Source organism: Narcine bancroftii, chromosome 1, assembly GCF_036971445.1.
Source record: "Narcine bancroftii isolate sNarBan1 chromosome 1, sNarBan1.hap1, whole genome shotgun sequence".
Lineage (NCBI taxonomy): Eukaryota > Metazoa > Chordata > Chondrichthyes > Torpediniformes > Narcinidae > Narcine > Narcine bancroftii.
In genome coordinates this window covers 224,406,384-224,433,149 of record NC_091469.1, presented here as the reverse complement: position 1 = coordinate 224,433,149, position 26,766 = coordinate 224,406,384, and the positions used below count along the sequence as shown (strand labels likewise).

Below are 26,766 nucleotides of genomic sequence, written 5' to 3'. Positions count from 1 at the left end.
CTATCGTAGCCCCACATAATCTTATTACCTCCCATCCTTCAATGCTACAAAGAGAAAAGCCTTAGCTCTCAACCTTTCTTCATTAAAACATCTTCTCCAGTCTGGGCAACATCCTGGTAAATTTCTTCTGCACCTTTCTTTAAAGCTTCTACAATCTTCCTGTAATGAGGTTACCACAACTGAACACATTTTATATCACCTTTACCTTTGGTTTAGCTCCTGGACCAGCAGAGGAAGAGGCCAGTTTACTTTTATCCTATCCAAAAAAAAACAACCAAAAATCAGATTTGTATTTGAGCATTCAGAATAAAAATTAGTTGGGAAAACAGAAATAAAATGATAAATTACTTTGGTTACTCAAAGGAAAATCACTCCTTTTTAAATATTACAGATACACATGATTGTGAAACTCATTGATTAGCAGGTTGAACTTACAAAAATATTTTTGCTGGATGAACCAATGGAACCTATTTTGCAAATTATTTTAATATAATTTCTTCTGTTGTATCATTGTTAGGAAAGATTTTTTTTTATACACTTTTCCACCTGTGTGCACAGAGTGATATTTTTAACTAATTTTCTATAGAAACAGTTGTTGACAATATACTTTACTCATTGGACCACACCTTTGGATCAGCTTGCTCAGTAAATCTGTAATCAGGAGGGATAGATCCTTCCGTTTCCCCCACACGTTCTCCCTTTTTCTTGGAAACATCAGATTCCTGAAAATATGACAAAAAAAAACAATTTAAAAATTTGCAGAAATAGGGAGTTCTACCAACCCTGTATTGTGCATCAAAAACTTTTACTAGGGCTAACTAAGCCTACTGAGCATTTAGGTTATTATTCAATCTTTCTACACAATTGGTACAGTACGTTGATACAAATGTGAAAGGGGATACCTATGCCCAGCCACAGCTAGAGTGGTTACATTTCTTTCAATACAACAGGTTTATAATTTGACACAATTTAACACTCTCTCCCAAGTTTATCATTGCTCCTGTTCTAATCTCCATCATCTCCCATAGTGACAGATACAGATCTCTGACATTCAACAGCTTTAATCATTATGATTAGAGCTACAATATTTAACCATTAAGGGATCCCAACAACCCTGAGGAACAAAGGGTTAACAACTTCATGTGGTTACACTTTAGAACTCCCTGATAATATAAAGCCTTAGTCACAACTACCTTGTGTAAACAAAATGAAACTACCTGCTGGAAAAAACTGGAAAATTACAGACACAATCCCAGCTCGCCAAGCTGTGTGTCCTTGTGGATAAACAACACAAATAACGTTTTCATGAATTGCCCCTAAATCCCATTTTCTGGAATGTATTTGTTACCTCCAAGCAAAATCAAATGATTCCTAGATGTGCAGCTCTGTCATTCTCCACCGATCTACTTTTGAATCTCTGCCGTGTTACAGGCCAAAAGCAACCCTGTACACACCCACAAAAACATCTTCATAACTATTTCTGATCATCTTCCAGCTTTTGATATAATGAAGTAACACTTCCCTTCTCTTGACCAATACAGAGGACAACCCCTGCTCCCCAACTTAGGTTTGTTCCAGTCTTGGCTACGCAATCATAGGCAATGTATCTCCTCCAGGTGGCTTTGCATAGAACTTCCTCTTCATTCCATTTGTGTCCCTATTCTTTATATCCTCTCCATTTTACCGTGTGTTTTTTTTCTGAATGGGTCACCTGCTCTGGTATTCCCATATAAAATGATTTATTGCTCCTTCTACTCCATATTGCTTCCTAAATTACAGATCATTGACCAAGTTTTTGTTGTCTCTTTCATTATCTTGATCTATATTTTCTTTTTCATGGTAAAACTTCTAAAGGTGGTTTAAAGTGAATGTTAAAAATACTATTGATTATTCCTGTTGGATACACAAGAAATCTTATTATATCAATTTACAATCAATTAAATACTTTCTAAACTAGTCAACTGCAAAATTTGTAGTAAAATTAATAATAGGTTATACCAATACTATTAGTGTTACACTGTTATCAGTGGAGTTAGGGCAGGACAATGTTACAAACAAAATATCTTCATGCAGAGGATGAAGATCACCACCAAGAAACAGGACAAAAACAGTGATGGGAAGGGTTGAAAGTTTGGGGAGAGACTTTAATTTGCACTGTTAGGAGCCCAAAGGACCTCAAAACCCAGCAGCAATAGACATTCACCAAGGCAAGTGGTTTTTAAAACAAAAGTTATTTTTAATTAACCTTAAACATGAAAATAGAATCAAACTTTAATTTAACTTTATACTTAACTAACCCCCTTCTAATTCTAAGCGCACGTGTATGTAATGTGTGTGTGAATTTAAGAAAAGTTCTTTGGTTCACAGTTCAATCTCACTTCTTCTTCCAAGTTCTCTGGATGCAGGTAATTCTTATACTGTGTACCGAATTCAACATATATAAAAGTTCACCAGGCTTTGGTGCTTGAAAGGTAAATGTTTACCACTCAGGAAGGTTCTTGTAGGGTTTGCAGAGAGAGATTTGTTGTTCCAGGATTTCCACAACTGAGGTACCACCATTAGTCACCTCAATGTCTCGCTGATGAAACTTTCCCCATCAGGGTTTTCCAGATGGTAATTTCTTTCTTCAAGCAACCACTGAGTTGCATTCCTCTTATTCCAAAAGAAACATCAGACAGATAGCACTTCCAGCCATCCACTGCTTTTGGAATTTTTCATCAGTTTCAACCAGCTCTTCCTGTCTTGCACTGTTCAACTGCTTTTCAGTGTCACCCACACACACACAAGCTGAGAGGGCTTCTCTTCTTTCCCTCCCTCCCTCCCTCTCCAACTGAACTTCCAGCAAAACCCCCACCTTCTTCAGCAAACAACAAGAGTTCTTTCTTCTCCTCAAGCTCTTGTTAGATAAACAAAACCCAGGATTGACCTTCCTGTAAACCCCCTGTGGAAAGGTACTTGTAGCTATCCTGGCTCCAATTCCAAACAATGGTCATTTATTTTATGACGTCAGTTCAATTAACACCTACTTGTGAATGTGTTTACATTCTCCAGAGATCTTCAGTCTTTCAAATAAGATCTGTTTTAAAATGTGTGCATGTATGTAACCTACTCTAAATCTTACCAAATTATCCCAAATATTATCATTGTTACAGTACCTTCACTGGAGGACCAGTATACTTGGGAGCTGTATCGTCTGGTGCTTCTGATGGAAGGGTGTCGGCAAGCAGGTCAAATGCATCTTTATCCTTTGAAAGTAATGATAAATCTCATTAGAAACATATTCTGACAATAGTGAATTATGTTTTAGGCCAGAAAAAAAGTTACTCAAAAGCTTTTGACACTTAATGTGTTTGCTTTGGAAATGTGGAACATTTTCACTGATTTGTGATATATTATTTTGGATCATAACAGTTAAAAGGACAGAAATACAGGTGACCTTATTTAGGAAAAAAAGTCATGTTGCAATAAAAGTTGTTGGAAAATACCCACATATTGAGTCAAGTGCACTGTTAGCAAGTTAAATCGTTTGAAATTATCTTTTCCCTTCTATTTTGGGCTCAAATTTTATTTAATCCACACCAATGAAGGTGTAACATTCCTTTAAAAGCTGATTGATATCTACCAAAGGATTTCTACCAAACATTCACAATTAAGATGAGTACACACTTGGAAAATCCATCTAAGCTAATGAGAGATGTGAGCAGTTTCAATGCAATTCCTGCTGAATGGGAAAATTTGGGTCAATCTCAGGCCTAATCTCAATTCCATGCACAGAATCTCCTTCAGTCCTCCTCCACCCAATTTTAATGCTTTTATGGACAAATTAAACATTTGTTTCCACATCTTGAGGCTTTGTTTGGATGAACTGAGGACAGTTTTTTGTAATCCAGCAATCTTGTGCTATTGGACATTTTTCCAAAGGAACGCTTCATCTAAAATACCACAATGGAGGATGTGAAGTGAGCAGAACTTTTAATTCCTTGAGATTTATAGGGGACCGGAGGAGATCTCATTCCAATTTAAAAAAAAAGAAACTGGAAGAGTCAGAACCTGTATGAAAGTGACGCGCAGACTAAAATTGCTTATGCTATTACAACAGAACATTGCAACACAGTACATGCCCGAGTAGTCCAAAAATAAGAGAGTTGAAGAAAATATAGAGTTAAAAGTTCAGTAGGCAGGCCAGGCCAGGATGGAGGAAAGTCTGATAGGCTCAAATACATTTACTTGAATGCAAGAAGCTTCACAGGTAAGGCAGATGAATTCATAAGAAAGTGATATGATAGTTATTACAGAGACATGATTGAAGGGTGGGCAGAACAGGTATGTCAAAGTGCTGGGCTCTCAATGTTTCTGGCATGGCAGAACTGGGGATGAGTGTTGCCCAGGGAAAAGATCATTGCTGTACTTAGAGAGGATATTCCTGGGGATAGAAATAAGAAAGGAATGATCATTTTGATGTGATTATACAACAGATTTCCCCATCAGTAAGTGGGAACTAATGGAGCTAGGAAATCACAGATGGGTATAGAGATAGTAGGATTGCAGTAGTAGGTGATTTCACCTTCCTTCAAAATGACTGGGACTGCCTTAGGGATAGGGATTCAATGAGGCAGGATTTGTTCAGTACTGTATATACAGGAGAGGTTTTAAAGCCGAAATGGAGAAGGGCCACACTTAACCTTCTCTATGGAAATATAGCAGGGCAAGTGGCTGGTGAGTCAGAGGGAGGACACTTTGGGAACAGTGACCATAATTCATAAGTTTCAAATTAGTTGTGGAAAAAGATGGGATTGGCCCTCAAGTTTTAAATTGTGGGAATGCTAATTAAGATATCACAGGGTAATTCCAGTTTCTGTTACAGACAGGAAAATGCTCATGACATCTACAAAAGGATCTCTCTCCTCTATCTGTACCTCCCACTGCCTAAGACAGTCAACATACTTAAAGAGCAAAACACAACCTGCGAGAGGAACTCCGCAGTTGAGCAACATCAGTGTGAGAGAAGAAACTGTCACCTGGACACACGGTCATCTCCCTCTTTCCATCGGGGAGAGGGTTCAAGAGTGAAATTGTGCACCAATGGGACAGTTTCTTCCCCATAGCCATCAGGCACTGAACAAACCCCTCTGTAGTACTCTCACACTGCGCTTGTTATCTTTCTCATTCTGGTCCATAGCTCTGCAACTGTGCTATTGCCTCACTACTTTGAACGGTTCTACGTACGATAAAGTCGGTGTGCAAGACTGCTTGTCGAAAAACCCTTCTCACTGTACCAGTTACCATGTGTCAATGAACTGGAACATTTTCACCAATTACCTTCGTATCACGTTTACTTGCAGATACTGAGGCAGCTTTTGAAGGTTGCAGAGGTGCCTTGATGAAAAAAAAATTCCAATTACTAATTTCAACTTTGCTACTTTTTAGGTGTTAGAAATGGTTTTTTTTAATATATTAAATCATTTCTATCACCATATATATTACACTGGTTGTAAAAGAGTGACACCCACACAAATAATACAATTAAGATTTGTTACATGCAACACAATGTATAGTAATTGTCTTAAAGGATGATGTTTACACTAATCACTAAAGCAAAGTGGTTGACTGCACCCACAGGAAAAGCAAGAGATGGAGGCTTCTGCTTTCTCATCAACACAGCATGGAGGTCCTGGTGAGCCCCTGCGACAGAGTGCATAGATATGTTTTTGGGAGATAAATTTGGGCATGTTTGTTAGAGTAGGTTACATACAAACACTTTAAAACAGATCTTATTTAAAATAATAGAGCTCTGCTCTATGTCGGCCCCAGAGCCTTTGCAAAAGCTTTGGAGAGTACCCACGAGACTTCACTAATGGATTATTGTTTACAAAAAGGCAACAGATGAAAGAACCTGTCGGAGCTGCATTCTGTCTGGAGTGGAACTTGCTGTTCTAGGAGGGTCATGTGGTCTTACAGACTTTCTGAGGGAGATAGAGAGAGAGAGAGAGAGAGTGAGAGAGAGAGAGAAAGAGATATCAGTTCTACATTTTTAGTCAACAGCAGCAGCTGGGACTGGAACAAAACAAGCTGGCAAGCTTGTGGAAAACCCCATTTGGAAGATGGGTTGTGAATGCTTAATTCAGCTTTGTGGTTTATGCAAGAGAGGAGAGGACTGGCTGTCTAATGTTTCACTTGGAATAAGAGAAACAAAAAGGCACATTTGGTGACCTGAAAGAAAGGTTATCATCTGGAGAAGCCTGTGCGGGCAATTTCTTCGGCAAGACACTGAAGTGGCTGATTAAAAAGGTATCAGTTGTGGGTGTCCAGCGAATAACAAATATCTCTCTGAAAACTGACAAGAACCTTCCTGAGCAGTAACCATTTACCTTTCAAGCACCAAAGCCTACATGTGCTTAGAATTAGAAGGGGTTAAGTTAGGTTAGTTAAGTCAATAGTGATAAGTTAAAATGTGATTCTGTTTTCATGTTTAAATATAATTAAAGGCAAATCTTGTTTAAGTAACCATTTGTCTCGTAGCACTCCTCACCCCAGATCTGGAACACCCATAGGTGACATGCCACCCCAACAACCTGCTGCAAGAACTCAACCTGCTGCAAGAACTCAACCTGCTGCAAGAACTCACATCAGTTATACTTACTGCTTTACTCTAGCATTTCCTGAAAATGTGACAGACCTTTATTACATATAACCATATAACCACTTACAGCACAGAACAGGCCAGATCGGCCCTACTAGTCCATGCCGTAACAAATCTCCACCCTCCTAGTCCCACTGACCAGCACCCGGTCCATACCCCTCCAGTCCTCTCCTATGCATGTAACTATCCAGTCTTTCCTTAAATGTAACCAATGATCCGGCCTTGACCACGTCTGTCAGAAGCTCATTCCACATCCCTACCACCCTTTGCGTAAAGAAATTTCCCCTCATGTTCCCCTTTTAATTTTCCCCCTTCAATCTTAAACCGTGCCCTCTAGTTTGAATCTCCCCCACTCTTAATTGAAAAAGCCTATCCACGTTTACTCTGTCTGTCCCTTTTAAAATCTTAAACACCTCTATCAAGTTCCCTCTCAATCTTCTACGCTCCAGAGAAAAAAGCCCCAGTCTGCACAACCTTTCTCTGTAACTCAAACCTTGAAATCCTGTCAACATTCTCGTGAACCTTCTCTGCACTCTCTCTATTTTGTTTATATCTTTCCTATAATTTGGTACTCCAAATTTGGCCTCACCAATGCCTTGTACAATTTCATCATAACCTCCCTACTCTTGAATTCAATACTCCGATTTATGAAGGCCAACATTCCAAATGCCTTCTTCACCACACCATCTACCTGAGTATCAGCCTTGAGGGTACTATTTACCACAACTCCTAAATCCCTTTGTTGCTCTGCACATCTCAATAGCCTACCATTTAATGCATATGACCTATTTAGATTTGCCTTTCCAAAATGTAACACCTCACACTTATCTGTATTAAATTCCATCAGCCATTTCTCAGCCCACTCTTCCAGCCATCCTAAATCACCTTTTAATCTACGGTAATCTTCCTCACTGTCCACAACACCACCAATCTTTGTATCATCCGCAAACTTGCTTATCCAATTCTCCACCCCCACTTCCAGATCGTTAATATATATAACAAACAATAGTGGACCGAGGACCGATCCCTGAGGAACTCCACTAGTCACCGGCCTCCAATTGGACAAACAATTTTCTACCACTACTCTCTGACACCTCCCATCCAACCATTGCTGAATCCATTTCACTACCTCCTCATTTATACCTAATGCCTCCACCTTTTTTCCTAACCTCCTGTGGGGAACTTTGTCAAAAGCTTTACTAAAGTCTAAATAGACAACATCCACAGCTTTCCCTTCATCAACCTTTTTTGTAACCCCCTCGAAAAACTCAATCAGGTTTGTCAAGCATGATCTACCCCTGACAAAACCATGCTGATTACACCCTAGCAAACCCTGTACCTCCAAATATTTGTAAATACCATCCCTCAGAACACTTTCCATCAACTTGCCCACCACCGACGTCAGACTCACGGGCCTATAATTCCCAGGTTTACATTTAGACCCTTTCTTAAACAGCGGAACCACATGCGCCACCCTCCAATCCTTTGGCACTACCCCCGTGGCCAGTGACGTCCTAAATATCTCTGTTAATGGCCCCACTATCTGTCCACTAGCCTCCCTGAGTGTCCTTGGGAATATTTTGTCCAGTCCCGGAGATTTATCCACCTTTATCTTTTTCAACACAGCCATCACTACCTCCTCAGTTATCCTTATATGCTTCATGATCTCCCCACTCTTTTTCTTTACCTCAACTGGTTCAATATTTTTTTCCCTAGTGAATACCGAGGCAAAGAAATCATTCAAAATTTCCCTCATTTCCTCTGACTTCTCACTCAGCCTACCCTCACTATCTACAAGGGGTCCAATTTTATCCCTCACTAATCTTTTACTTTTAATGTACTTATAGAAACCCTTTGGATTTATTTTTACTCTGTCTGGCAAAGCCACTTCGTGCCTTTTTTTGGCCTTTCTAATTTCTTTCTTAAGATTCCTTCTACACTCCTTGTAGTCCTCCTTCAAATTGTCAGCTCCCTGTTCTTTATACCTCTTGTACACCTCCCTTTTTCTCCTCACCAAATTTCCAATATTCCTCGAAAATCAAGCCTCCCTATGACTTCCAGCCTTCCCTTTGATCCTCACTGGGACATAACTACTCAAAATTTCTTTTTTGAATATCCTCCATTTTTCATTTACACCCTCACCTGAAAATATCCTGTCCCGCTCAATACTCCCCAAATCCCTTCTTATTCCTTCAAAATTTGCTCTTCTCCAATCCAGAACCTCAACTTTAGGTCCCTCCTTGCTCTTCCCGAAAACTACCTTAAAACTAACAGAATTATGATGACTAGACCCAATTGGATCTCCAACATTAATGTCTGATACCTGACTTAGCTCGTTCCCTAACAGGAGATCCAGTATTACATTGTCCTGAGTCGGTTTTGGTTTTCTTTCTCTTTTTCCATTTTTTGGGAAGTTATCTTTCATACCTCATCTCTATTCCTCAATGTGAATCTGATACCTAATGCTATAATTGCCCATTTTGGATCAACTGATTTGGATTTAACTATGTCCTAATTCCATGTCATCTCCTTTTGACTCCCTTATTGGTGAACGTTCAATACTGATGAGATGGAAAGATGCTGGCCCTCCTACTTATACTCAATGGCTGTCTAACTTAAGAAGAAAAAAAAAATCAGATGTTCTTCTACTGAAACGGATTTAAATGTTCTCAACTTATGGGGTCCTTTTATTAATTATTTTCATAATTTATAAGACCATTTGGATCTTGTTTTGAGAGTTTGTGGTTTCTTTTACTGGTCATGAAATTATTGGTACGTACCAGATAATTTCAGAAGGGAAGCGGGTAAAATTTGTAGTATAGTATATTGACTTTAAAAAAAAATCTTTTTCAATTACCCATATGTTATAATTGTTTAAGTGTTTTTTACTACTATTTTTTTTTCTGTTTCAGGGAAAAGGCTGAAGAGTATAAAAGTAAGCACAATTAGGCTTAAAGATGATAACTTCCCAATGGCCATCGGGCTCCTGATTGATCTCCATTCAGAGCTCTGATGCTGCTCTTGCCTCGTACTAACTGTCTTCCTTTTCATTCTAATTCTCTATCCTGTCTGTAGGAATGTTCGAGATAACCTGTGATCTGTTTGCAAATGAATTCTTCCTCATTGTACAAGGTATTTTGTGGAAATAAAGAATTTTTAAAAGATTGCTCTATAACTTTAAAAATAACCTGACTTATAATTACATATGTACACTGTTCTGAATTTTTTCCCAATTGGAAACAATTTAGATGCGTGCATCTATGGTTTTTAAAAATACGATTTCTTAAAAATAGCATATAAAAAAAACACACAATTCTTTCTCTCTCTCTCTCTTCCCCCCACCCAACCACAGTAACTTTTGCTTTTGGTTCCTGCACTGGGTTTGAGTGAATTTGAGGTTTCATTCATTAACACACTGCCTGTGCCACGTAGGACTGACACTTCATCTCAAAGTCAACTAATTTCAGCTATTTCTGGAATCTTGCTCATAGAGAAATCATAGCTTTTCCTCTCATGTCCCTTAACAACATGGAATACTTTTTCTTAAATTTGGTCTTAAAGATGTAAAACATGTTCATAATTTATCTACCAAAATGCACTTGCATTTTTTAAAACATTTTTTTTCATGTCACCTGATTGCAACATCCACTGAGCACACCAAATGTATGTCGATTATGATTTCTTCACAATACACTAAAAATATTGTCACCTTTCTCAATAAATAAAGATAGCATTTCTACCGTACAAAACTCAGCTTAAAAAAAATCTACATTTGGTCATTTACTATCTTTTCTAAAATATTTTGTTGAGTTTAACATATAAATCATACATACAAAGTCTACTGATATACAAGTAACAGGTCATTTCATATACATATCACAAAATAATATAAATGTAATTATAAAACCTCTCCATATTTATTTACTTAACAATATTTCTTAAAAATAATTCTGGATAGAAACCAAGTAAACTACATTAGACTATCCCCTGGTCTAAACAAAGGGTAAATTCTGTCTAATTTAATGATATGATCCAAGACAACCATAATAAAACCCAAATTTAACAAGTTATTCTAAAAAAAGAAAAAAGAAACAAAAAAAACCTCAAACTGAATCTAATCTCCCCCCTTCCCTCTAATCAACATTACCTTGTAGAAAAGGATGTAAAGATATTGATCAAATAGTGGCCTTCAGACATTAGACAGAGAATACCAGAGCATCCAAACTTCTTAAATCTGCCAATCATGATCTATGGGGGGGTTGGGCCCCACATATTTTCAAATTGAAACTTTCAATCTTTAATGTTGTATCTAATTTTCTCCAAGCTTAAATAGGACATGACATCATGTGACCTCTGTGTATCAGCAGATGAAGTCATCTTTCCATTTTATTAAAATTGCTCGTCTGGCTATCAACAGGATAAAAGCTAAAACTTTCTCCCGGGATGCAGACAGAGGTATATCCGGTTCACAAGAAAAACCAAACAAAGCAATTAAAGGCCATGGTTCTATTTTGATCTTAAAATCGTTGAAAAAATTTTATCCCAAACTCTTCCTCAATTTGGGCACTCCCAAAACATATGGATCAATAAACCTTCAAAAATTTTACACTTCTCACATAGTGGATCAACATCTGCATAAAAGCAAGATCATTTGAATTTGGACGAGTGTATTCTATGTACCACCTTAAATTGTAATAAACAATGCCTTGCACAAAATGAGGAATCATTAATCAAGCTAAGAGTAGAAAACAAATCTTCATCTGAAAACGTAATATTCAAATCACGTTCCCATATTCTTGATTTATTTTTGTCATTTACAATTCATGCACTGTTGATTAATATCATGTACCTATTGAATGCAAGATCAGCCTCAATGGCTGGGATTAAGTATGGTCATTTACTATTAAGACTGAAAAAGCAGCAAAGCAACAATACTTTCCATTGCTAAAACAGGACTCATACCTGCTGCTGCAGAGAGGGAGGTACTGCTGAGTCAGAAACTACAGGTGGGCATTTTGAAATTGTTGCTGAAGAACTCTGGACAAAGTCAGCTGACAGACACTCCAGGACGTCATCTTCTGCCATGGTCTACGATAACAATAAATAAAAGCAGTTAGCCCAGACTGAAAATATTTCAAGAACATACAATGGTAATGGGAAGACTGAGCAGTTTGGATGAACTGAGTGATCTTGGGGTCCGTGGCCATAGGACGCTCCACTCAAAGCTGCTGCATGGATTGATAGTGTTGATAAGAAGGTGTATGGTGTGTGGGCCAGCATTAACCATGGCATCGTGTTCAAAAGCTGCGAGGTAATGTTACAGCTATACCAGACTTTGGTTAGACCCCACTTGGAATATTATGTTCATTTCTGGTCACCTCATTACAGGGAAGATGTGGATCCTACAGAGATGGTACAGAGGAGATTTACAAGGATATTGCATGGATTGGAGAGCATGCCTTATGAGGAAAGGTTGAGTGAACTTGGTCTTTTCTCCTTGGAGCAACAGTGTGAGGCATAACCTGAAAAGAGATGTACAAGACGATGAGAGGCATTGATAATGTGATGGCTAGCAGCTTTCTTCCCAGGGCTGAAATGGCTAACCTGAGAGGCCATAGTTTTAAGATGCTTGGGAGAAAGTACAGGAGGATGTTTTTCACAGGAAGTTGTGGGGGTATGGAATGTCTGCTGGCAACAGTGGTTGAGAGAGGTACAGAAGAATATTTGAAGAGACTATTAAATAGGTGCACAGAACTGAGAAAAATGGAGGGTGATGCAATAGGGAAATTGAGGTTATTAGGTTAGTACAACATTGTGGGTTGAAGTGCCTGTATATGCTGTAGATTTCTATGTTCTAACATAAAATATCACCTGCAAGCCCTCAGCAACAAAGCACTAATGAAGGCAAGATATATTAGTGGCAATTTACCCTAACCTCGGAATTTCTCCTTTCTCTTAAATCTGCATGTCATATGACCCAATTGTTAGAGAATGAGTAATACCTGTGAATGCCATGCAGGAAAGGGTACATCAGGTTTAAATAGCCATGTGTATTATTGCGTGCAAAACCGCATGGAGGATGAAAATCAGAAAAAGATCCATGTACAAAAAGAATTGTTCAGCTGGCTCGTTGCTGAATTAAAATGGTTGGAGATGATAAGAATGAACGAGTTTTGATGGGCCGAATTACTTTTACTGCTTGCTTCCATTCCTCATGTTCCAAGTATTTCATCATTTGCTTTCTCATCAGATAAAAAAAAATTAATAACATAAGTTTTACTTCTCCCAAAAGTGAACATGGGTGTCTTCCAATTTTATACAATAGCTAGAACAATTGGTGTTAACCCCCTTTCCCCAGCACTAAATAAGGGGTTAGGGATAACACTGATGTTCAGGATGAGGAGAACCAAGACAGATGTAATAGTGCTCTGTAGAAGTTTACTTGAAGACGTACTAAGAGATTGGATATACAAGTATTTGAATAGGAGGGACTGATCATGTTTATCCATTCGTATAGAGTTTTTCAAGGAAAGTACATGTTGTCCACATGGACTTTAGTAAGGCCTCTGACAAGGACCCACATGGGAAGTTAGTCAGAATGGTTCAGATGCTCAGTATTCATGGTGAGGCAGTAAACTGGTTTCGACATTGGCCATACGGGAGAAGCTAGAGAGTGGTAGTGGATGATTGCTTCTCAGACTGGAGGCCTGTGACTACTGGTGTGCTTCAAAGATTAGTGCTGGGACCATTGTTGTTTGTCGTCCATATCAATGATCTGGATGATAATGTGGGAAATTGAATAAGCAAGTTTGCAGGTAACACAAACATTGGATTCTTTCAAAGCTTGCAGAGGGTTCTGGACCAGTGGAAAAATGGCAGATGAAATTTAATAGACACGTGTGAGGTGTTGCATTTTGGAAAAACAAACCAATGTAGGACATACACGGTAAGTGAGGAGTGCAGTTAGAACAGAGGGATCTGAGAACAGATACATAATTCCCTGAAAGTGGTATCACAGGTAAGAAAGGGTGCAGATATTTACTCAGATGTTGCCAGGATTTCAGGAACTGAGTTACAGGCAAAGGTTAAACAGGTTAGGACTTTAAGTCACATTTATTGTCATCTGATTGTACAAGTACAACCTGATGAAACACCGTTCTCTGGTCCTCAGTGAAAAACATGCAGACAAGTATTTCAGCTATACAATTAAATAAATAAATATTGTTTTATACATGAAAGAGTCTCGGATGGTTAGTGTGAGCAGCTCCTTTAGCATTCTTAATGCTCTTGGAGAATACATTCCCTGGAGTGAGAAGGGAGGGCAGATTTGATAGAGGTATACAAACTTGATGTGGCGTGGTTAGTGTAACACCTTTACATCTCCAGCAATTGGGTTCGGGGTTCGAATCCTGCGCTGTCTGTAAGGTGTTTGTTCGTTCTCCCTGTGTCTACATGGGTTTCCCCCAGGGGCTCTGGTTTCCTCCCACTCTTCAAAACGTACTGGGGGTTGTAGGTTAAATGGACGTAAATTGGGTGGCACAAATTCGAGAGCTGAAATGGCCTGGTATGTCTAAATTTAAATTTAAAAAATTAATTATGAGGGGCATAGATATCTTCTTTAACAACATGGCTTTCCCTCTACCACCATCAACTCCGTCCTCACCTGCATATCCTCCACCACTTGCACATCTGCCCTGGCCCCCAATGGCCACCACGCAAAACAAGGACAGGATTCCTCTTGTCCTCACCTACCACTACATCTGCCTCCACATCCAACATATCTTCCTCCAACATTTCCACCATCTACCTCATGATCCCACTAGACACATAGTTGGCTCCACCTTCCGCAGGGACTGCTCCCTCCATAACTCCTTTGTCCACTCCTCCTTTCCCACCAATTATCCCCTTGGCACCTACCCCTGTAAATGCAGGAGATGCTCAACTTGCTCCTATACCTCCTCCCTCACCACCGTTCAGGGCCCCAAACAGTCCTTCCAAGTGAAGCAACATTTCACTTGTGAATCCGCAGGGGTCATCTATTGCATCCGGTGCTCTCGCTGTGGTCTCCTCTAGATCAGATAGACTGGGCGCAGACTAGGAGATGGCTTTGTTGAGTATCTTGGCTCTGTCCTCCGCAATAGCATGGATCTTCCAGTGGCCACCCACTTCAGTTCCCTGTCCCAGTCCCTTGCTGACATATCGGTCCGTGGCCTCATGAACTGCAATATTTCCAACTGGGCACCGTCCAACTAGATGGCATTAATATCAACTTCTCTGGATTTCATTAAACCCACCCCCCCCAACCTATCCCCCATCTCTGTCTCTCTCCCTTTTCCCTGCCTCCCTTCACACAGACAAAATAATTTCTCACCTCTCATGCAATTAACAACTTTTGTTGGTCAGGACTCCTCTCCCTATTCTGAGCTTTCTTGGTCTTTGCTCATTCTGCTTATTCTTTGCTTATTCCTTGAAGAAGGGCTCAGGCCTGAATGGTCAGCAACATATCTTAATCTTCGATAGACGCTGAAAAACTGGCTGAGTTCCTCCAGCATTTTGATATGTTTTTACTTCAATCACAGCATCTCCAGACTTACACATTTCATTAATGGTGAAAGGGGAAAGGTGTAGGAGAACATTTAGGGGGAGTTTCTTCACACAGATAGTGGTGGGAGTGTAGAATGAGATGTCAGCTATAAGGGTGAATGCGGGTTCAATTTTCCCACAAGAAAAATTTTGATGGGTACATGAATGGGAGGGGCATGGAGGGCTATGATATTGTTGTAGGTCATTGGGACGAGGTTCAACTGAGACTATATGGGCTAAATGGTCTGTTTTCTGTGCTGTAATGTTCTATGAAGGAATCACAAACTTTAATTTCATCTTTTCTATTACCTTTGGTTTGGTTCCTGAACTAGTGGAGGAGACTGGTTTAGTTTTGCCTTTATCCTATTACAAAGAAAGAAATTCAATAAGACTTTTCATCCAATAACAATATCATTTAGAACTGAACATGGCTGTTTAAGCACAATATATCAACAATGAAGACGCTGTTTACATCCAGTACCGCACGGATGGCAGTCTCTTCAATCTGAGGCGCCTGCAAGCTCACACCAAGACACAAGAGCAACTTGTCCGTGAACTACTCTTTGCAGATGATGCCACTTTAGTTGCCCATTCAGAGCCAGCTCTCCAGCGCATGACGTCCTGTTTTGCAGAAATTGCCAAAATGTTTGGCCTGGAAGTCAGCCTGAAGAAAACTGAGGTCCTCCATCAACCAGCTCCCCACCATGACTACCAGCCCCCCCCACATCTCCATCGGGCATACAGAACTCAAAACGGTCAACCAGTTTACCTACCTCGGCTGCACCATTTCATCTGATGCAAGGATCGACAATGAGATAGACAACAGACTCGCCAAGGCAAATAGCGCTTTTGGAAGACTACACAAAAGAGTCTGGAAAAACAATCACCTGAAGAAACACACAAAGATAAGCCTATACAGAGCCGTTGTCATACCCACGCTCCTGATCGGCTTCGAATCATGGGTCCTCGACCGGCATCACCTACAGCTACTAGAACGCTTCCATCAGCGCTGCCTCCACTCCATCCTCAACATTCATTGGAATGACTTCATCACCAACATCGAAGTACTCGAGCTGGCAGAGTCTACAAGCTTCGAATCCACACTGCTGAAGACCCAACTGCGCTGGGTGGGTCACGTCTCCAGAATAGAGGGCCATCGCCTTCCCAAGATTGTGTTATATGGCGAGCTCTCCACTGGCCACCGAGACAGAGGTGCACCAAAGAAGAGGTACAAGGACTGCTTAAAGAAATCTCTTGGTGCCTGCCACATTGACCACTGCCAGTGGGCTGATATCGCCTCCAACCGTGCATCTTGGCGCCTCACAGTTCGGTGGGCTGCAACCTCCTTTGAAGAAGACCGCAGAGCCCACCTCACTGACAAAAGACAAAGGAGGAAAAACTCAACACCCAACCCCAACCAACCAATTTTCCCTTGCAAACGCGCCTGCCTGTCCCGCATCAGACTTGTCAGTCACCAACGAGCCTGCAGCAAACATGAACATACCTCTCCATAAATCTTCGTCCGCGAAGCCAAGCCAAAGAGGAAAGATCATGTTAGTGAAAAACTGATGCAGTGTAAACATCGTATGAAGTGTAAAGCCTACTTGATTAGATACTGCATTTGGTAATGAAAGGTTTAATGAGTGGAATGTTTTAATGTATTCTGACTTTTGTTTACAATAATAGTTTAATGTTAAGACTTCTGTAATTGTGCCTTAAGGATTATTTCTGCTGCGGCTGTAGCATAATTACTGGAGTTTTTTTTTATTGTGAATGGTTTTCAATCTGTTCTACACAGAGAATCAACATTTCTGCCTGTCACTAATTTGAAATGAATTTGCTGACTTTCAGTCATGTTGACAAAAGCCCCAGACTTGGGCATGCCCACTTTAAGTCTAGACTTGTTGAGTGTCGGACACTGCTCTGGTGTCCAGCAGCAATGGCTGGTCTTTCCAGAATTCTACTTCTGTGCCATAAAACCCAGATTTGGAAATCCTTGAAATATGTCATCATCAACCTATTTATTTATTAATAATGTTATTTACAATAGTTTTAAAGTTTTTTTTTAAATGCTTCTGAATGTCCAAAACAGTGAAATCTGCTTCACAATCCAAAGCTCCAAATCTAGTGTGCCTTCTCTCATAACGTCCATCAGGGACATGCGAGGCAGGGGGAAAGAAGTGGAACCTCTGGGGCCGACTCTTTGCTGCAGCCTGCTGGCCTCTTCCAAGGACTGGTGGCCCAATGAAATTGTCCCTTTGCTTTCAGACCAGTGCCTGTACACTAGCAGGGACTACAGACAACAATTGAGGATGAACAGGAAATTGAGTTCATTGCATTATTTTGAAAGCAGTAAATTATTACATTTTTGTTGACTTATTATTGGACCAAACCTTTGGATCAGCTGGTTCAGTAAATCTGTAATCAGGGGGTATGGATTCTTCAGTTTCCCCAACAAGTTCAGCCTTCTTGGAAGAATTGGATTCCTGAAAATGTGTAAAATATCAAATGTACATTTTTATACTTGAACTTCCATAGAAGTTGCCCCAGAGAATGTGAAGCTAAATAAATCAACATTTAGGCAATCAATGATGCTGAATCATAAACTGCCTTCAAACATCTATTGCCAATTGATGCAAAGACTATAAATAACCCAAGGTGAAAGATATGGGAGAAAAGTGGCCAAGGAAATCAAATAACAACATGATCATTTGGCTGAAAGTTGGCAACATTTATGCTTTTCTACAAATGAAGTCTGGAGTTTGAACGTTTATATCTCTGAAACTCTTGTCCTCTGTTTGCAACAAAGTCTTGGATTTCTCCACTCGTTTATTATAACCACTACTTTTATTCCCTCATTCGTAATATGTGGACCTACACTTATTTGAGCTTGTTCGGCTTATCTGTTCAATACTAGCTTTGATATAAACCTTTTCATCACCGACATTTAACTCTTTCATTTTGTTGTTTCTGTTGCTACAATCATATTCCTTTGTTCATTCAGTGAAATCTTCTTTCAGGCTTCTCCATACGCAGAACTAATCTTGATCTTCAGGTTTATCATGAAATGCATGTTCTACACAAGATCTGGTTCAAATTTAAGTATTATTTTAGTCAGCTGCTCCTGCTCCTCAGGTATTGTCTGTGAAACTGCTATCTCTCCTCAAATTAACCATCCCTCTTGATGTCCATATCCTATCCTTTACTTTTTAGGTCATGCTTGACTTTAACAGACTTGTTTCAAACAAAATGGATCGTAAGAAACTATAGTGGAGTCACGAAAGTTACTGTCAGTAGGAAGAATAAAAAGCATATTTGCATTAAAAATACTGTGAAAATAGTTACACACTGACATTGCTGGAACAGATTGATTTCAAGCCACATTGTATTTTTTTCCCACTGACAAGAAATGCACCAACATTTGGTGTTGTGATTCAAAGTCGGAAACAAACAATTAAGTTTTACCTTCACTGCGGGCCCAGCATATTTTGGAGCTGAGTTGTCAGGTGCCTCTGAAGGAAGGGTTTCGGCAAGTTTGTCCAAGGCACCTTTCTCCTTTAAAGAATAAAATGCAGATTTCAAATTCCAGTAAAACTTCACCTGAACTATCAGCAATGAAACTATTTGCTAAATGTGCGGTGCAAAGGATATTCCTACTCCAGAAACCAGACACAAAGCTCTGAGTTCTGGACTTCCTAGCCCCTGCTGTGATGGCTAATCAGACTTATCCTGAAGCCCTAAACTGCTCATCATGAACAACCTTCCTTAACCTGGCTCACCAGCCACAACCCATCATCAAGACGCGGCTGCAGAATCAGAATTTATTGTCATGAACAAGTCACAAAATTTGTTGTTTTGCGGCAGCCTCATAGGGCAAACTCTGCCTGAGGCAGAGTCTTTGGATCATTGTTCATTCAGAAATCTGATGGTAGAGGGGAATAAGCTGTTCTTGTGCCACTGAGTCTTCATCTTTAGGCTCCTGTACCTCCTAAAGCAGATTTCACTGTTTTGGACATTCAGAAGCATTTTAAAAAAAAACTTTAAAACTATTGTAAATAACATTATTAATAAATAAATAGGTTGATGATATCATATTTCAAGGATTTCCAAATCTGGGTTTTATGGCACAGAAGTAGCATTCTGGAAGGACCATTGCCAGGGTGCTGGGGGTCCTTGAGGAGAGAGGCTGCTTTCTTAAAGCACTGCCTCTTATAGATGTCCTTGATGGAGTGAAGTTTGGTGCCTATGATGTCGCAGGCTGAGTTAACAACCCTCTTGGGGTTTTTCTCTTGTCCTGCCATAGTAGACCGATGCACCAGGCAAAATGCTTCCATGGTACATCTGCTGAAGTTTGAGTCTTCGCTGACATACCAACTCTTCACAAACACCTCACAAAATATAGCCATTGGTGGGCCCTTTTCATGATTGCATCAACATAGAGGCTTCAGAACAGATCCTCAGAGATGTCACCCAGGAATTTGAAGTCCTTGACCCACTCCACTACTGAGCCCTTGATGAGGACTGGATCATGCTCTGGTGAAGTCCACAATCATCCCCTTCGGCTCTGTTATGACCAAGTGCCCATCACTTGTATCTGCATTCTGCCCCTCATCTCAACCATTAGTCATGCCCGATTTGCTACCTTGCCACCCGTCTCTCACCCTTTAAAAATCCAGAGCTGCAGCGTGGGCCATGAAAATCTATTCCATACACTCACTCTCTCTGGGCCCATACCTCACAGCTGCAGCCCTCAATCCTGGCAGAAGGAGAAAGAACCTCCCTGCTGTGAAATTCAGCAGACACTCTTCTAATAAACTGCATACTATCCACCCTTCCAATGGGTGTCAGGACCATGGTTTGTAAAAGAAAACTCTCCTAACCAAGATTCCCTATTGGTGCACGTAATCAGGTGAGAATTTTTGGAAGTAAATTCAAGACAGAAAGTAAAAAAGACTAAAAACAAACACCTTCTTCAAATTGTATGTTGAATCTGTAGATGTGTAATCTAAAAGAAAATCCTTTTAAATATTGCCAGTTTTTTCCCCCACCCTTTATAAATGAAACCATAACCCACGAACCTGACTGATCTTTCAAAAATGCTCATATTTGACCTTTTACACAATGCTTTGTCATTTACCTTAGGACCACCTTGACTTGCACACACGGAAGTAGCTGTTGAAGCTTTCAGCGGGGGATCCTGTACAAAAAAAGAAAAGGCCATTTCTAGTGATGTTCCCTTTTTAATTGTCCTGACGCTCTGTCAGTCTTGCTGGCTGCTGGCAGCAAACGAAAAGAGGAGACTAAGCATCTACTCATGATTTTTGGCAGAGGACTGATTGGAGCACTAATCCAGTGCCATGAGGATCACACACACAGATTCTCATCGGTGCATCAAGGATGTGTGAATTTGCAATTCCAATGCAAAAGCACAGGAGATTTAATTAGTCGATGCCCTCGATTATGTGAAGCATGCCACTAATGTAGATTTGCACTACTGCCAGCATTTTGCAGTTGTAAATTATGTCATATCTTAAGTTCTTAAAGGGCAGTCATTTTAAAAAAAAAAATTTTAGGCATACAGCATGGTAACAGGCCACTTCATCCCACGAGCCTGTGCCACCCATTTACACCCCCAAAACCTACACCCCTGGTACGTTTTAAAGGGTGGAAGGAAACTGGAGCCGCTGGGAAAAACCCATGCAGACATGGGGACAAAGTCCTCACAGACAACATGGACAATGTCCTTACAGACAACATGGGAGTTAAACCCTGGTCCCAATCACTGACGCTGTTAAGGGGTTGTGATAAACGCTGCACCAACTGTGCCTCAGAACAATAAGGCACAGAAAAAGGCCCTTTGGCCCAACTTGTCCATGGCACAGCTGAGTCCTGCTCTTTGGCTGCACCCACGCAGACAGAGGGTGGAAGCAGGACTCTCATTTCACAGAATGTGATCTCTGGAGTTGTTGTCCGGGGATAGAAGGGATGGATAGAAGGAATGGTCAGATCATCTGGGATCACACTGACGGGAAACAGGGAGGAAATGGCCACAGAGGCATCCCCTTGAAGAGACTCTCCTAGTCCATTGGAGCAGTGTCCTCAAGTGCAAATGGACCTTACTTGTTCTGGCTAGCCTGGCTAGAGGAGAGGGCTTGTTCACAGATACCTGCTTGCTCAATGATCATTTACACAAACAGTGGCATGCATTCACCAGAGGCATGCTTCCTCTCCTAAACTTATTATGAGAGCCTTTCAATAAAAACCAGGATGAAATACCACACAGCTGCCCCATCCGTATAAACTCTGGAGTCCTAAAAAAATCTTGAGTAGAGAAGACTCTGGGACGAAGAACAGGCCACATTATTGCTCCGGACGTCACAGATAACCAGCTAAGGTACCAATACCATGAGGGATAACAGACTTCTACAAAAGAATGCATTACACATAAACCCTGATGTTTGCCTGTAACAATCCCTGCTTGTTCATACGTTCTGTCTAAATGTCTTTAAATGTTGTTGTCATATTTGCTTCCCCTCTCAGAACATTCCAGGTATCTAAAATGTCTCAAAATCCTCCTTAAACATTCTCCCTAGAACATTGAGTACTATAGATCAAACACAGGCCATACAGCCTTCTACTCCATGCTAAATTTAAATTCTGCCTAGCCACACTGGGCTGGATCCAGAGCACATCCCTCCATACACCTCCCATACATGTACCTATCCAAAATACTCAAAGAAAATCCTTTTAAACATTGCCAGTTTTTTCACCCACCCTTTATAAATGAAATCATAACCCACGAACCTGACTGCACTTTCAAAAATGCTCATATTTTACCTTTGACACAATGCTTTATCATTTACCTTAGGAACACCTTGACTTGCAGACACGGAAGCAGCTGTTGAAGCTTTCAGCGGGGGATCCTGTACAAAAAAAGAAAAGGCCATTTATAGTGATGTTTCCTTTTTAATTGTCCTGACGCTCTGTCAGTCTTGCTGGCTGCTGGCAGCATACGAAAAGAGGAGACTAAGCATCTACTCATGATTTTTGGCAGAAGACTGATTGGAGCACTAATCCAGTGCCATGAGGATCGCACACACACACGCACACACGCACACACACACTGGTGCACCAAGGATGTGTTAATTTGCAATTTCATGTAAAAGCACAAGGGAATTTAATTAGTCGATGCCCTCGATCATGTGAAGCATGCCACCAATGTAGATTTGTGTTATTGCCAGCATTTTGCAATTGTAAATTATGTCATATCTTAAGTTCTTAAAGGGCAGTCATTTAAAAAAAAAATTAGACGTACAACATGGTAAAAGGCCATTTCATCCCACAAGCCTGTGCCACCCATTTACAACCCCAAAACCTACACCCCTGGTATGTTTTGAATGGTGGAAGGAAACCAGAGCCGCTGGGAAAAACCCATGCAGATATGGGGACAATGTACAAACTCCTTACAGACAACATGGGAGTTAAACCTGGTTCCAATCACTGACGCCGTTAAGGTGTTGTGATAAACGCTGCACCAACTGTGCCTCAGAACAATAAGGCACAGAAAAAGGCCCTTTGGCCCAACTTGTCCATGGCACAGCTGAGTACTGCTCTTTGGCTGCACCCACGCAGACAGAGGGTGGAAGCAGGACAGTCATTTCTCAGACTGTGATCTCTGGAGTTGTTGACCGGGGATAGAAAGGATGGATAGAAGGAATGGTCAGTTCATCTGGGATCACACTGATGGGAAACAGGGAGGAAATGGTCACAGAGGCATCACCTTGAAGAGACTCTCCTCGTCCATTGGAGCAGTGCCCTCAATTACAAATGGGCCTTACTTGTTCTGGCTAGCCTGGCTAGAGTAGAGGGCTTGTTCACAGATACCTGCGTGCTCAATGATCATTTACACAAACAGTGGCATGCATTCACTAGAGGCATGCTTCCTCTCCTAAACTTATTATGAGCACCTTTCAATAAAAACCAGGATGAAATACCACACAGCTGCCTCATCCGTATAAACTCTGGAGTCCTAAAAAATCTTGAGTAGAGAAGACTCTGGAGATGAAGAACAGGCCACATTATTGCTCCAGATGGCACAGATAACCAGCTAAGGTACCAATACCATGAGGGATAACAGGCTTCTACAAAAGAATACATTGCACATACTCAAACCCTGATGTTTGCCTGTAACAATCCCTGCTTGTTCATATGTTCTGTCTAAATGTCTTTAAATGTTGTTTTCATATTTGCTTCCCCTCTCAGAACATTCCAGGTATCTAAAATATCTCAAAATCCTCCTTAAACATTCTCCCTAGAACATTGAGTACTATAGAACAGACACAGGCCATACAGCCTTCTACTCCGTGCTAAATTCAAATTCTGCCTAGCCCCACTGGGCTGGATCCAGAGCACATCCCTCCATACACCTCCCATACATGTACCTATCCAAAATACTCAAAGAAAATCCTTTTAAACATTGCCAGTTTTTCCCCCCGCCCTTTATAAATGAAACCATAACCCACGAACCTGACTGCACTTTCAAAAATGCTCATATTTGATAAATGCTTTATCATTTACCTTAGGACCACCTTGACTTGCACACACGGAAGTAGCTGTTGAAGCTTTCAGCAGGGGATCCTGTACAAAAAAAGAAAAGGCCATTTCTAGTGATGTTTCCTTTTCAATTGTCGTGATGCTCTGTCAGTCTTGCTGGCTGCTGGCAGCAAACGAAAAGAGGAGACTAAGCATCTACTCATGATTTTTGGCAGAGGACTGATTGGAGCACTAATCCAGTGCCATGAGGATCACACACACAGATTCTCATCGGTGCATCAAGGATGTGTGAATTTGCAATTCGCATGCAAAAGCACAGGAGATTTAATTAGTCGATGCCCTCGATCATGTGAAGCATGCCACCAATGTAGATTTGTGTTATTGCCAGCATTTTGCAATTGTAAATTATGTCATATCTTAAGTTCTTAAAGGGCAGTCATTTAAAAAAAAAATTAGACGTACAACATGGTAACAGGCAATTTCATCCCACGAGCCTGTGCCACCCATTTACAACCCCAAAACCTACACCCCTGGTATGTTTTAAAGGGTGGAAGGAAACTGGAGCCGCTGGGAAAAACCCATGCAGACATGGGGACAATGTCCTTACAGACAACATGGGAGTTAAACCCTGGTCCCAATCACTGACGCTGTTAAGGGGTTGTGATAAACGCTGCACCAACTGTGCCTCAGAACAATAAGGCACAGAAAAAGGCCCTTTGGCCCAACTTGTCCATGGCACAGCTGAGTCCTGCTCTTTGGCTGCACCCATGCAGACAGAGCGTGGAAGCAGGACTCTCATTTCACAGACTGTGATCTCTGGAGTTGTTGTCCGGGGATAGAAGGGATGGATAGAAGGAATGGTCAGATCATCTGGGATCACACTGACGGGAAACAGGGAGGAAATGGCCACAGAGGCATCCCCTTGAAGAGACTCTCCTAGTCCATTGGAGCAGTGTCCTCAAGTGCAAATGGACCTTACTTGTTCTGGCTAGCCTGGCTAGAGGAGAGGGCTTGTTCACAGATACCTGCTTGCTCAATGATCATTTACACAAACAGTGGCATGCATTCACCAGAGGCATGCTTCCTCTCCTAAACTTATTATGAGAGCCTTTCAATAAAAACCAGGATGAAATACCACACAGCTGCCCCATCCGTATAAACTCTGGAGTCCTAAAAAAAATCTTGAGTAGAGAAGACTCTGGGACGAAGAACAGGCCACATTATTGCTCCGGACGTCACAGATAACCACCTAGGGTACCAATACCATGTGGGATAACAGACTTCTACAAAAGAATGCATTACACATAAACCCTGATGTTTGCCTGTAACAATCCCTGCTTGTTCATACGTTCTGTCTAAATGTCTTTAAATATTGTTGTCATATTTGCTTCCCCTCTCAGAACATTCCAGGTATCTAAAATGTCTCAAAATCCTCCTTAAACATTCTCCCTAGAACATTGAGTACTATAGAACAGGCACAGGCCATACAGCCTTCTACTCTGTGCTAAATTCAAATTCTGCCTAGCCCCACTGGGCTGGATCCAGAGCACATCACTCCATACACCTCCCATACATGTACCTATCCAAAATACTCAAAAAAAATCCTTTTAAACATTGCCAGTTTTTTCCCCGGGGATAGATGAAACCATAACCCACGAACCTGACTGCACTTTCAAAAATGCTCATATTTAATAAATGCTTTATCATTTACCTTAGGACCACCTTGACTTGCACACACAGAAGTAGCTGTTGAAGCTTTCAGCAGGGGATCCTGTACAAAAAAAGAAAAGGCCATTTCTAGTGATGTTTCCTTTTTAATTGTCCTGTCGCTCTGTCAGTCTTGCTGGCTGCTGGCAGCAGACGAAAAGAGAAGACTAAGCATCTGCTCATGATTTTTGGCAGAGGACTGATTGGAGCACTAATCCAGTGCCATGAAGATCACACATACAGATTCTCATTGGTGCATCAAGGATGTGTTCATTCGCAATTCGCATGTAAAAGCACAGGAGAATTTAATTAGTCAATGCCCTTGTTCATGAGAAGCATGCCACTAATGTAGATTTGCGTTATTGCCAGCATTTTGCAATTGTAAATTATGTCATATCTAAAGTTCTTAAAGGGCAGGCATTTAAAATATTTTTTTAGGCATACAGCATGGTAACAGGCCACTTCATCCCATGAGCCTGAGCCACCCATTTACTCCCCCAAAACCTACACCCCTGGTACGTTTTAAAGGGTGGAAGGAATCTGGAGCTACTGGGAAAACCCATGCAGATACAGGGACAATGTACAAACTCCTTACAGACAACATGGGAGTTAAACCTTGGTCCCAATTCATGACGCCGTTAAGGTGTGCTAACCGCTGCACTAACTGTGCCTCAGAACAATAAGGCACAGAAAAAGGCCCTTTGGCCCAACTTGTCCATGGCAAAGCTGAGTCCTGCACTTTGGCTGCACCCACGCAGACAGAGGGTGGAAGCAGGACTCTCATTTCACAGACTGTGATCTCTGGAGTTGTTGTCCGGGGATAGAAGGGATGGATAGAAGGAATGGTCAGATCATCTGGGATCACACTGACAGGAAACAGGGAGGAAATGGCCACAGAGGCATCCCCTTGAAGAGACTGACCTAGTCCATTGGAGCAGTGTCCTCAATTGCAAATGGACCTCACTGGTTCTGGCTAGCCTGGCTAGAGGAGAGGGCTTGTTCACAGATACCTGCTTGCTCAATGATCATTTACACAAACAATGGCATGCATTCACCAGAGGCATGCTTCCTCTCCTAAACTTATTATGAGAGCCTTTCAATAAAAACCAGGATGAAATACCACACAGCTGCCCCATCCGAGTGGAGAAGACTCTGGTGAAGAATAGGCCACATTATTGCTCCAGACGGCACAGATAACCAGCTAAGGTACCAATACCATGAGGGATAACAGGCTTCTACAAAAGAATAAATTGCACATACACAAACCCTGATGTTTGCCTGTA

At 41.0% G+C, this 26,766-nt stretch overlaps 1 protein-coding gene across 11 annotated transcripts in view; it reads right to left on the bottom strand.

Moving 5' to 3' along the window:
* Nucleotides 1-26,766, bottom strand: part of cast (calpastatin) — a 194,597-nt gene that overhangs the window by 6,672 nt on the left and 161,159 nt on the right. For 8 of the 11 annotated variants that reach the window (XM_069891947.1, XM_069891984.1, XM_069891939.1 and 5 more), the window contains 12 exons: nucleotides 25,488-25,547; nucleotides 23,801-23,860; nucleotides 22,087-22,146; nucleotides 20,361-20,420; nucleotides 18,689-18,778; nucleotides 17,617-17,709; nucleotides 15,533-15,586; nucleotides 11,603-11,728; nucleotides 5,320-5,376; nucleotides 3,156-3,245; nucleotides 627-722; nucleotides 206-256 (listed from right to left, as the gene is read on the bottom strand). In XM_069891947.1, coding sequence (XP_069748048.1) covers nucleotides 206-256; nucleotides 627-722; nucleotides 3,156-3,245; nucleotides 5,320-5,376; nucleotides 11,603-11,728; nucleotides 15,533-15,586; nucleotides 17,617-17,709; nucleotides 18,689-18,778; nucleotides 20,361-20,420; nucleotides 22,087-22,146; nucleotides 23,801-23,860; nucleotides 25,488-25,547 — 897 coding nt within the window. The remainder of the gene's footprint in view (nucleotides 1-205; nucleotides 257-626; nucleotides 723-3,155; nucleotides 3,246-5,319; nucleotides 5,377-11,602; nucleotides 11,729-15,532; nucleotides 15,587-17,616; nucleotides 17,710-18,688; nucleotides 18,779-20,360; nucleotides 20,421-22,086; nucleotides 22,147-23,800; nucleotides 23,861-25,487; nucleotides 25,548-26,766) is intronic. The other 3 variants (XM_069891956.1, XM_069891995.1, XM_069891974.1) reach the window with 3 other exon arrangements.